Below are 11,885 nucleotides of genomic sequence, written 5' to 3' on the forward strand. Positions count from 1 at the left end.
GTGTAACCTGAGGCTGTTTCTTCTCGTCCTTAGCTTATTATCTGGGAGAAGGGACCTACCTCTAGCTGCCTACAGCTTCCTTTGAGGTAGTTGTACAAAGTAGTAAGATCTACCCTGAGCTGCCTCCCCTCCAGGCTGAACACCTCCAGTTCCCTCAGCTGCTCCCCATCAGACTTGTGCTCCACACCCTTCCCCAGCTCTGTTGCCTGTCTCTGGCCACGCTCCAGCATCAGCATCCCTCTTGAAGCGAAGGGCCCAGAACTGAACACAGGATTTGAGGTATGGCTTCACCGGTGCTCGGTACAGGGGCACAATCATTGCCCTTGTCCTGCTGGCCACACTTTCTGATAGAGCCAGGATGCTGTTGGCCTTCTTGGCCACCTGGGTACTTGGCAGATACTCTTCCCTCCTGCAATGGCAGTTGTGTTCTGGGTCACCAGTGATTCCTGCACAGCTGTGTCGTAAGGCCACTGGCACGAACTGAACCAGCTGCACCATCAACTGTTTGCCATTTGGTTTTTTTTTTTTACTAGTGTGGCTTTCAGTTTAGAAGGCTCTTCTGGAGTTTCATTTCCCCTTTCCAGTCTAAATATATTTATACCTATCTGTTCAAACACCATATTGTATTTTAGCGTAAAAAGTTCTTTTTTTCCTAGTTGTAAATGCTCCTGGTGATTTATCTGGAAGGAAGTATGTCTCCTTTTCTTTTTTTTTTTTTTTTTTAAACTTTAATTTGATAAAGTGTCTGTACTTTGTTTTTTATTTCACTCTGTTTTACTTGAGTGCTGGACTAGACTAGGAGGGTACACAGTATTCCAGACAGGGCCTAGTACATCAGTGTCCATACTTACTTATCTTTAGTGGTATCTCACCTGGACTGTGCTAGGATTGGCTTTGCCTGGCTGTCACGCAGAAGATGCTGTTGTTTTCAGGACTGACTGATGTTCTCGGGTTGTTTTTGCTCCTGTTGCTATTTCTACCTGGTGACTTTTTATTGCACACCAGAAATTGTCCCTGGTTCCATCCCACGTTGTGCCAGAGTGCAGAAGCCATGTCCACGTTTAACCATGAGGTGTATTTTTATTTTTAAGGTGGTATTTCCAGACATACCTGATTTGCAGTAACCAGATTAGGAACTTGGACTGGCAGCCTTTTGACTGTGTCTCTCATTGTGTGTAATGTGATTAGAGGGGAGATGTGACAATGTAAAGCTCATAGAAGTGAAATTGGATTGCCTGTGGCTATTGCAGACCTTTGCCTGGTAATAGGCCTTGTACCACCTAACATAATTTCTTCATTAAACATGTTCCCAATAAAATCCATAACTGTCAATTAAGAGAAATACTGTAATCTGATCCTTTATTATATACAATTTAAAATGGGGTTTGAGATATTTTTGCCTCTTGCATGACTGCAATTAAGAAACTTGGGTTTTTTTCTTTTTACAGATAAGAAATGTTCCTTTATACTGAGCACTTGTCCCCATGTGCTACCTCAATTAGATTAGGCTGCCTTTCTGGCAAGAATGTTTAGGATGGTGCAGCAATACAATGATGTAAAGCTCAGAGGGACACACCTCCTTTAAAGTGTCCTGCTCGCTTTGCTGTGTGTTCTCTGTAGTCAGAGTGGAGGACCATGAGGATGCTGCAGAATTTTATCCAGAGGCAGTAGTTCTCAGTGGCTTAGAGTATTTTCTTTTGTAGTAGCAGTAGAGAAACCATATTCAGTTTAGAAAACTGCTGGCTTCTTTTTTTTTTTCCCCATTTGTTTTCAGGTTCCTACTTTTCCACGTGCCTTTTTGAATATCTGTTGTAAAGATGCCTCACGATCACCACATGAACAGCTCCATGTTGCCAACCATGCATCCTCCTGGACATCACCACTCAACAACAGCCCCAGGACATCATCACGGATCTGACATGATGATGATGGTAAGTCGAAAAATTGTAATTAACCAGAGAGCTTTTCCTTGTCTGTGGTTCAGAGTAACTTGTCATCTTAGAGAGTACGCTCTTGAGAATTGGAAATTAGACTTAGCTTTGGAAGGCATGAATCAATCCAGTTAAAGCACAGACCCCATTGTGGCTCTTCTGGAATGGAGTGGGCATGAGGTGATAGGCAACACAAAATGTATTTCAGAGCTGGAGATCCTTTGGCAAAATGGTCTTTTCTTGCAAAACCTTCCTAGCAGCCAGCTCAGTATCTGCTCTCCAGGCAGCTAAAGGTAGAAATGCAAAGTAAGCATTAAACAAAAAATGGATGGAGTTCTCCAGGCTTTTAGTGTTAGCAAAAGCTTTAATTGGCACTGAGAGGATTGCACACTAGTATGATGGGTTGTGCTGACCTGCAGGCAGCCAACCAAACTTTAAGTGCGCACTTGGTTTGGGGAGCAAAGTGCTACCAGGGCGCTCTGCCATGTCAGCGTTAAAGCTGTGTTGGTCGTGAATCCTGCTGCTCTAGCTAACTTTGATCTAAACAAGTTCAGACTTGTGCATGCTGGCATCACTGAAGCTTTGCAGAGATCCTGGCCAGAGTTTCCATGGAGATGTCTGTATGATCTGCGTTTGTGTAACTAGTTCTAGGGACTTTTTCTCCCTTTTCTAATACTTTCAAATGAGTTTCAGATTATTAAAACATAACTCTTCATGGTTAAACTTTGGAAGGAGGGGAGCGTGCATTGCCATTTCAAATGAGAATGTACTCAGGAGTACATTTTGCAGGCCTTTATTTGGTTTGCCTGCCAGCTATGTGCCCTGAAGAATCACTGCTTCTACTTACATTGCAAACAGTACCATAGCAGAAGAGGGGATTGGAACAGCCTTCCCCTTTGTGAACACAGCCCAGTACAAGGCCCAGTAGTGCTGGTGGAACTTGCAGTCCAGCATTGTCATTTATGTCCTTGTGGAGCTCTTCAAATAATCTTAACAGCTAAGTCTTGGCGTTCTCTGATCCGTTACTTCCCATACAAATGCTGTTTCTTTACAAGTGTCAAGTGCTCTGAAATTCAATGGACAGTTACAGGACACTGCCTTACCCTGCCATTGAAAACTGTGATTAGCTGCACAAGATGTTGAATTAACATGGCACGTAAAACTGTCAGGGAAGGAAGTAAATAGCTACACCATCTTAGATAGTAGACTGAACACGTTTTAATGTACACATATTCCTATTCCTCACTTGCACCAGGTAACAAGCTCCATTTCAGCTGTGGTCTATGGAAATAGGCTACAATCTTTGGCTTGTGTGGTTTTTGTTTTAAATGTAAAAATATTAAATTCATTAAAGAAATGGAAGTACTCTCTAAAAGAATGTTTTATAGTAGTTTCTGCTCTGGGGGAAGTGAACATCTACTGATTCTTATGGATGCTGAAATTAATCATAATTCTGATCTTCAGCAAATAACCTTAATTAAGCAATGAAGGGAGTTCAAAGAGAAGTTCTGTTAGCTTAGTGAGTACTTTGCATGTGAAAACACTGTATGCAGCTGTGGTCAAGGCATGCTAAACTGAGTGTATTTACCTGGCTGGGAAGATTATAGGAACTCCAGGTGGCTGGGGGATCATTGATGTCTCCCCTTCCCACAGCATTCACTATGAAGGTTCAAGAGCCCTTACTTTCACCCAGGGGAAGCTGTGATCTTGCTTTATATATAATATTCCTTGTTGTACCTGTATTTAGGTCTGTCTTTCCCATAGAATATTATGAGGTTCTGTAGGGAGACAATAGTCTGCTGGCATGGTGCAGGACGGGACCAGAGAATTCAGCTGTACAAGCCCTTACCCGTATGAGCTCATACGAGGTCAAGGTGAGGAGAAGGAAGTGTCCTGTACCCCAGCCCATGAGTAGTCATGAGCTCCACGGAGACACCCCCGATCCCCAACTACTTCAGATGCTTGAGGAGAAAAGGAACTCCAAAAGCAAGAAGGGTGGCACTTTTCTGTAGCAAGTACTGTGGGCCTTCTGCCCAGGGGCACTGTCTGAGAGTTGTCCGCGGGAACTGGAACCTGAAGCACCTTTAGCCATGTCTTGCTTATGTATGTTACGCTAGATTTACTGAAGAGTTTCTTTGAGTCTTCTGTTGACCAAGTGAAATGATCTTAAGTTCTTGTCATAATACAAAAACCTTTGCTAAATCTTGTTGTGAACTCCATCTTGGGATAAGCTATTCAGGCTCATCTTGATGTTCTTTATGTTTTGGCCAGGCAATGACTTTCCACTTCAGCTGTGAGAATGTGCCATTGCTGTTTTCTGGACTTACAATCAATACTCCTGGAGGTTGGTAGAATTGTCTTGTCCAGTCCAAACAAAAAGTTTGCAAGTGATTAATGTTTCAGGAATTACCTTGCTATTTATGCCAAAAATACGCAGGCACACTGTGTGGAGTCTGTTTTAAATGGCATCTGTGGGGTGAAAGAAAAAGGGAGATGTCTGTATAGTTTGAGAATTCAACTGGTCTTATCAAAAGTGATTGCTGATTCCACCTCATGGGTGAAATTCCAATTAGTGTGTGAGTGAAACTCACGTTTACCATCTGCACATGCATGTACATGGTGCCCAGCCATAGCCCGTGCAGTGTGATGCAGTTGTTGAATTACAGTGTCTCTTCTGACATGTTTTGAAGCAAACGTCTTTTGTTGCACAGATATAAGAATGTTTCCTCTTTTGTCAGAAATGGCTGGTGCTTTTGTGGCTGTCTTCTTCCTGGCCATGTTTTATGAAGGCCTTAAGATTGCCCGAGAGTGTCTGCTCCGTAAATCCCAAGTCAGCATTCGCTACAACTCCATGCCAGTGCCAGGTCCCAACGGCACTATCTTGATGGAGACGCACAAAACTGTTGGGTAAGAATTTCACTTCATTCCAAGAGAATTTTCTTCAGCACCTGAGAAAGGTAAAAACTGGGACAGAAAAAACTTTATGCAGTCAGTATTACTCTCTGCAAAGTATATTGACTCCAGATTGGGACAATGCTTGACACTGGAGGACACTGTGATTGAGTCATCTGGCTACCCTTTAGGATGGGGGACAAAAGGAGGAAAGCAGCAAGTAGTCAGATAAGCATGGGTTTTTTCCAGGGCAGTAACGAACACATTTGGGGAGTTCCCAGGAACAGAATTTGGGTGTTACAGCCAGCAACCCTGGCGATTATGACAGAAAATACTTAGGATCCTTTGGCTGACAGGTAATCAAAGCCTCTACTCGGAAAAGAAGCCATTCTGCATATTGAATGTGGGGGTACAGCAAGCTTGTAGAGATCTGTTTCTCAGCTAAAAGTTTTGTCCTCCCAGCAAGTACCATGCTTTCTTTGATATCCGTCAGCTCAGGGGAAAAAGACAGAAGTGACAGATGCATGCAGAAGTCGTATGTCCAGACTGCTTTGTTATCTTCTCTGCCATTTCAAGCGCACCTTGGCATCCTCTCGGCCTAAGAGCTACATTTTCTCTTTGGGGATGTGCATTTTCCTGCCTGTGTCTCATGAATACTGACTGTTCTTTGGGGTTTGTGTTTTCAGACAGCAGATGTTGAGCTTTCCTCACCTCCTGCAGACTGTACTACACATCATTCAGGTTGTGGTCAGTTACTTCCTCATGCTGATCTTCATGACGTACAACGGATACCTCTGCATAGCTGTGGCGGCAGGGGCAGGGACGGGCTATTTCCTCTTCAGCTGGAAGAAGGCAGTTGTTGTGGATATCACGGAGCATTGCCATTAACACTGGATGCTGCCCAGAAGCTCTCCACCCCACTGCTCTCTTGAAGTGCAGCCATCACAAGGACTGGATCATTCCTAAGCTGAAAGAGAATCGATATAAAGAAAATCAACTGGAGTTCACCACAAGTTCCTAGCTGGGGTGTAGGTGTGGTTGGAACTGGGTATGCTGCTCCCCCATGCTGCAGGCTGGCAGCAGGGTTGACTCTTGAGGGTCCCGTGGTAGCCATTCTTGGCTAGGATTTGCTTTTTTCTTAGATTATGCCGTGATTGAAATTAGTTGGCTGACAGAAATGTAGAAATTATTCTTTAAAAAAAAAAAAAAAAGACAAAAAAACCCCCCAGAAAACCAAAACCATTTTATTTTTGAATTTTAAATGCTCATCTGTGAGGGTTTTATGAACAGTAGGTAAAGATCAATGTTGTCAGTGGAGCCTACGTGTGCAAATGGCTATGTTAACGTTACTTTTTTTCAGTCCATGAGTAATGCGAGGGGAGGAGATCTCCCTGGCATTGTGGCTTTTGGGGCCAATGACACCTGCTGATGCAGAAGGACTCAGCCTCTGAGGAATATTTGGTGCTGCACATCAGACACGCCCAGGGTGTCCTGGCAGGGGAGTGCTTTGACATAAGTACGTGACCTGTGTGCTTCAGGGGGTCTAGAGAAGTGTCCTCCAAGCCCATCAGAGCATGATGTTAATCTTTGGATGCATCCAGCAGTTTTACTCAGCTTCAGGTGATAATCTTGGGTTTGGCTGCTTTCAGTTCACAATCATGGAAATACGCAGAGTAGATGCAGGATGGTAACTGCTTATTTACAGGGCAAAAAGATTTTAAATGAACCGTTGAACCCACATTTACTTCATGTTGAATTACACCTGGATGGATCTAGAGCTAGACTTTTGGTTTACCAGAACTAGTTCTGTAAATGAGGCGAGAGCTAAATAATGATTTCTTAACACTGAAGGTTAAAGTACCTGAAGAGGGCATTCTCTGATTGAGATGAACAAAGTAAAACAACCATTTTCCTGTAAAGGAGGGATTTGAGGAAGAGAAGAAAGAAAAGATAGGACTACAGCAGTTCTTAGTCTCATCTCAGATTAAATTTGGAAGCAGCTTGGGCTGATTAAAAAGTATTCCTGACCCAGATGACTCCTCTTTGTCTTAATAATTGTGCTGTGACCACATTAGTTTGGAGGTGCAACAGTTACCAGTGCCAGTGGTGGGCAAGTGTTGTAGCACAGCAGAGAACTTCCCATTCAGTGCTGTGAGCTCTACACGTTTCACAGGCAAGACAGGCTGTGACACAGGCAAAACCAGCTTACTGCATGTGTGATGCCCAGAACATGCTTTGGGTTTTCTAGGGAGCAGTTTTGCTTTAGCACTTCATTATTAACTGCTTCTCGTTGTAGGGAATGTTGAGCAGAGTATGGTGCAAAGCTGGAGCCTTCATTCTACTCAGGATGCTCAATTTGTGCTTGTAACTGCTGGAAGGGAAGACGGTGAGGTTTTCAGAAGGGCACTAAAAAACAGGCACCGTTTCCAGACTGGGATTGATGTCTGGGATGTGCCATGAGAACATGGAATCCTTTTGAGATGCCTGGGCACATGCAGTAGCATTTTTTTCTCTGGAGGTGCTACTAGTCATACTGTTAGCAGTAGCTGTGTAAGGAATGCTGATCTTTGTGATCAGCTGCAAAAGGCAGCAGGAAATCTGCTACTGCTGCTACCAGGATCTTGAATGCACCATCTAAAGTCAACTGCCCTGGGCTGATGCCAGCTATTTATTTGGACATCTTGGTTTCTTTGGGCAGTGAATTACAGAACAAAAGGAGATGAGTTAAAAGCAGGCTTAGGTTTCTAAAAAGCTGCTTTCTGTAGCAAATTTGTGTCTGGGTGAAAGAAGCAAAGTTATTTTCATGGAAAAAATTTTAGCCACATCCTGATGGGAGACAGGAAAAGCTTTTCCTGTCTGAACTTTGAAGGGAATTATGTCTGTAACAGACTGCAGAAGGACATACTGATCTCCTCTCTGCATCTCTCATGAAGGTAAAAATTTGTGCCCTCTAAGCAATCATACCTCTCTGTGAGAGTGAAAAACACACCCTTCCAATACCTGCGAGAGAGCTGTGAGGAAATCTTAGTGTTTGTTGGAGAGAACTGAAGCAGTTAAGTGCTGGAGATGGTTGGTTTATGTTTTGAAAGCTTTATGCTGCAGGGGCTTGATCCCTGAAGGAGTTCAGAGCTGATGTTGCCAACACTGCTCTGATTGGTTTCTCTTGAACGAGCTGGAGTTGTTGCCATTACAGGGATGTCTGATTACATAGTCACAAGTGACTTTGCATGATGCCAGTAATTACTTCATATACCTCTTGCTGTGTCTTTCTTTAAAATAGAACCTCTGCTTAGCTTGATCTTCTTGCTGTCATCTTTTATCCACCTTTCCTTCTATTCAGGTGACCAGACCTGAAATCTCGGATTCAAGTGGTCAGAGATGGATGACTTGGAGATCAGGCAATAGCTGTGGCTTTTACAGTATGAATTCGGTTGTTAGCTTTTCTGCCTCATTTTACATGTAAAATCTGTGCCCTTGAAATTGTTTCCCCTCCGAGGATGATTATTTCTGTCTTCACTGGGTCATCTCCTGCCCATGCTCACACAAGAGTGGGCACAGTGTGCAGAGGGAAGTGATGCTGAGCTAGCGGTGCTCACTGGAGGAGCAGGAACCTGGGCAGAAGTCCCCCAAGTGTCCAGCAAGCACCCCAGTTACCTTCCAGCAGCCTGGAAGAGTGATGGTTTGAGCAGTGGGCAGTGCCCTAGTTAGAAATGGGAGGCCCAGCTGGGCTTTGGGGAGTGGTGCACAAGGGAAGGGCTGAAAGGAGGGTGTGTAAGGAGAGAAAATGGACGGCTGCGTCCCCTCTGCTGCTGAGCTCGCTGCTACAGTGAGGCACAGCTGAGAAAGGGACCTTTCCAGGCTGTGTCTCCCTGCCAGCTTTGGCCATGCTTTCTTTTGGTTCAATGTTGACAATCCAGAGAAGCCACCTACCTCCCTGTGTCCCAGCCTCTGCCTGGCCCACCAGATGCCATCAGCTGCTGTGTTCTTGGCCCAGGTTGCTGTTTGCTTTGCCAGAGTCTGAGCAAAACCTGGCTCTCTCTGCTGACTACTTCTACTGACTGCTTTTGGTGCAGACCCAGCCTTTCTGCTGGCTGTATTTAAAGTTGTCCCGATAACACTAAACTCACATGAAGTAGTGCTTGGAGGGAGGTGAGGACTCAATTCGCTCAAGTCTCTGAATGATTAAAATTCATACGTCAACACACATGTAGCATGCTTGGAACATGATGTCCCGTGTCTGTCTTTGTACCCTGACGTTTAGCCTCCACACACGATGCCTCTGAATGAAGTGCACAAAGCATCTGGGCTGTCTTCGTTGGCTGGCTTTTGTTTTCCTTCGAGTGCCTTTTCAGTTTGGAGCCAGTCCCACCAAATCCAGCAGGATTTCTAGTTTTGTTTACAGTGGACTGTCATTTTTGTTTTTACTCTTGCTCTTTGTGGAGGTAGCTTGTCTAGTATTACTGTGAATATCAAGAATCTCCTGTATGTAATTAACCAATAAAATCAATTTCATTTTACTATGGTGGATATGGGGTTTTGAAACAATCCTCAAAGCAGACTGCAGCTGAAGTGGAGGCTGGCAGCTCTTACTGCACCACTCACAAATTGACGCCAAGAGTAAGTGCTCGCTTTTATTAGCAAAAGGCCCTACAGTGAGGCAACTCCAGCGTGGCCTTTCCTTGCCCCTTTTCTCCGGCAGGACTCTTTGGTACCTGTTGTGACGGCGCACGTGAGTGGCAGGGGATTCAGGTGATCAGGGATGGGGGAGAGGAGCAGCATCCTCTGGGCCTGCCCCAAGTGCAAGCAACAACTGGAACCAGGAGTGTGGGAAGACATGCTGCATGAGTCACAGTTTGCTTCAGTCCAGTTACTTCGCAGAGCGGGGGGAAAGCCAAGATGGAATTCCCATCCGTGAGGAATGGGTGCCTCCTGGATCTGCTGGAGGAGTCAAAGGACAGGAGTTTTAGGGAGCTGTAACAGTGAGGCCCCTCGGTGCGTGGAAGGTGTCTGCGTACAGCAAGGAACGCTGGTCTCTCTCAGCGGGGTTTTACTCTAGATCATATTCATCCATTCAAGAGGAGTGAGGGGCTGCCTGGGGTTTTCTTCCCCTGTCCAACCACAGGATGTTTAGAACCTGCTCTGGTGGTTCCCTGTCAGACCTGGGGCACCTTGGGAACACCCAAGAAGCAGAGCAATCCCTGGTAATTTTATGTGGTATTAGACTGGAAAAGCAGCCCTGCTCTAGGCCAAGCTGTGGCTCACTCCCATTTAAGTTCTCTACATTTTCCCAGCCTGACCTGAGATGTGATGTGCCTATAATACATGAAGCATGAATTTAACAAGTCCAGTTCGGAGCACTACTTGAGACACTGAAAAAATAAACTGGTTGCTGTGCTGAAATATGGTTGAGAACAGTCCCAGCCAGGAGCAGAGCAAGCCTCTGGCCCCAGGGCTGCTGGCACCCTGCTCTGCCTCCTGCCCCAGGCTGGAGGGAGCAGAGCTGCTTAAACACCAACAACCTGCTTCAGTTTTCATAACTCGCTTTCTTCGGGCTGCCTCACTGCACGCTGACCCCTCCTTTTTGGGGCTCTGCATTACCACACCCTTCGGTGATTTGCCTGGCCAGCTGGTGGTGGTACGGATCGCTGCTGCAACATCAGGTATATATGTTGGTTAGTCCACCAGAAATCAGTCTGCCTTTCCACTTTTATATGATGCCACCTGTAAGGAAATCCTTGCTGACCTTTGATCCAAGCCACAAACATCACAGGCAACTACCTGAAACTCCCATCACAGGGTGACAAATCACTGCAGCTGGGGTGATGTGCTCCCCAGGGCTGAATGGAAGGGTAAAGGAAAAACTGCTTGATCAGAAAATAGGGGATATTGTTCCACAACCACCTGCCCAGTGTGCTCTACTGCATCCGCATTAGTGACCATTCCCTGCTGAGGGCCCAACCCACAGCCCAGCTGTGACACTGAGGGAGAAGCAGCTGTAGGGCCATCTCTGAAATTGGGGATGGGGGATTTTAACAGGCCTGGGGGCTGCTTTCCCGGCCTTCTCAGGAAAGGGGGATAGCAGCATCCAGAACCACCATATGTTGCACCTGGAGCTGCCGCCTTTATTCATACAGGCCTATAAAACGCTAATGAGAGGCTCCCCGGTACCTTCTCCTTAGCAGGGTCACCAGCTTGGAGGGTGAAAGGTTTAAATGAACACATTCACCGTCTCCATTTTGAACATTACTAAATTACAAGATCCCCCACAGGATCCTTCTGCAGGGGCAGTGTTTTACTGCTTTGCTGTATCGGGGCACACACAGGTGAAGGAAACACCGGCATCCTGGTTGTTTCCATCCCTGCCTGCGTGGTCTCCTCAGCCATTTGAAGCAGTTCATGTGGCTTGCTTTTTTTTTTTTTATTAAAAAAAAAAGACATATTTAATTCAAAGGAGACGCTTGGCCATGGGACGTTAATGGGCGTGTTAACCAGACCCACTTAAAAAACCCACATCCAGCAAACTGAAACAGCAAAGGGGAGGGATGGCGAGACCAGACCCACCAGCCCCGGCCCCCCCGCGGCTGCCGGCCCCCCCCAGGGCTGCTGGATCCCCCCCCCGTCGTTAGAACTCGAAGGTGCCGAAGTGGGCGGCGCGGCCGCCGGCCTTGGGCTGAGGCTTATAGCCGATGCGGTCATTGATGATCTGCTCCCGGCTCTTGTGGTCGGCGCCCAGCGCGATGCTCGCCGCCTCCTCGCCGGCCGCCGGCACCTCCGCGTCCTCCCGCTGCTTCTTGCGGCTCTGCGGGGCAAAGGGGTCGTGTCACGGCGCGCCCAGCCAGGGGCGGGCAGGGCCCGCGGGGGCGGCCGGCCCCGCTCGCACCTCCAGGTCCTTCCGGATGCTCTCAAACTCCTCGATGTCGTCCAGCTTCAACTCCAGCCGCGTCGGCTTCCGCCGCAGCATTGCCACCGCCCGCCGCCGCTCCGCCTCGGCCGCCGCCGCCGCCCCACGCCGCACCCACGCGGGCCGCACCGCCCAGCCTACTCCGCCTCCCGGCGTGCCCC

At 46.7% G+C, this 11,885-nt stretch overlaps 2 protein-coding genes across 10 annotated transcripts in view; one reads left to right on the forward strand and one right to left on the reverse strand.

Annotated features, from left to right (window-relative positions):
- Positions 1-9,340, forward strand: part of SLC31A1 (solute carrier family 31 member 1) — a 27,686-nt gene extending 18,346 nt beyond the window's left edge. For 5 of the 9 annotated variants that reach the window (XM_055793618.1, XM_055793616.1, XM_027778130.2 and 2 more), the window contains 5 exons: positions 34-279; positions 1,775-1,931; positions 4,203-4,275; positions 4,670-4,838; positions 5,510-9,340. In XM_055793618.1, the coding sequence (XP_055649593.1) occupies positions 1,818-1,931; positions 4,203-4,275; positions 4,670-4,838; positions 5,510-5,711 (558 nt within the window). In that variant the 5' untranslated portion in view covers positions 34-279; positions 1,775-1,817 and the 3' untranslated portion in view covers positions 5,712-9,340. The remainder of the gene's footprint in view (positions 1-33; positions 280-1,774; positions 1,932-4,202; positions 4,276-4,669; positions 4,839-5,509) is intronic. The other 4 variants (XM_055793619.1, XM_055793622.1, XM_055793620.1 and 1 more) reach the window with 2 other exon arrangements.
- A 1,591-nt stretch (positions 9,341-10,931) lies between these two features.
- On the reverse strand, positions 10,932-11,881 carry CDC26 (cell division cycle 26). The gene is made up of 2 exons (XM_055793624.1): positions 11,704-11,881; positions 10,932-11,622 (listed from the first exon to the last, which is right to left on the reverse strand). Exons 1-2 carry the CDS (start codon positions 11,782-11,784, stop codon positions 11,446-11,448), a joined length of 258 nt encoding a protein of 85 aa, XP_055649599.1. The 5' UTR covers positions 11,785-11,881; the 3' UTR covers positions 10,932-11,445.
- Between the last annotated feature and the right edge of the window lie 4 nt (positions 11,882-11,885).

The sequence above is a fragment of the Falco peregrinus genome, chromosome 1 (assembly GCF_023634155.1).
Source record: "Falco peregrinus isolate bFalPer1 chromosome 1, bFalPer1.pri, whole genome shotgun sequence".
NCBI lineage: Eukaryota > Metazoa > Chordata > Aves > Falconiformes > Falconidae > Falco > Falco peregrinus.

Coding starts and splice junctions, on each gene's coding strand:
- CDC26 (XM_055793624.1), bottom strand. CDS start 11,784: ATGCTGCGGCGGAAGCCGACGCGGCTGGAGTTGAAGCTGGACGACATC. Junction 11,623..11,703: donor GCATCCGGAAGGACCTGGAG/GTGCGAGCGGGG, acceptor TTTGCCCCGCAG/AGCCGCAAGAAGCAGCGGGA.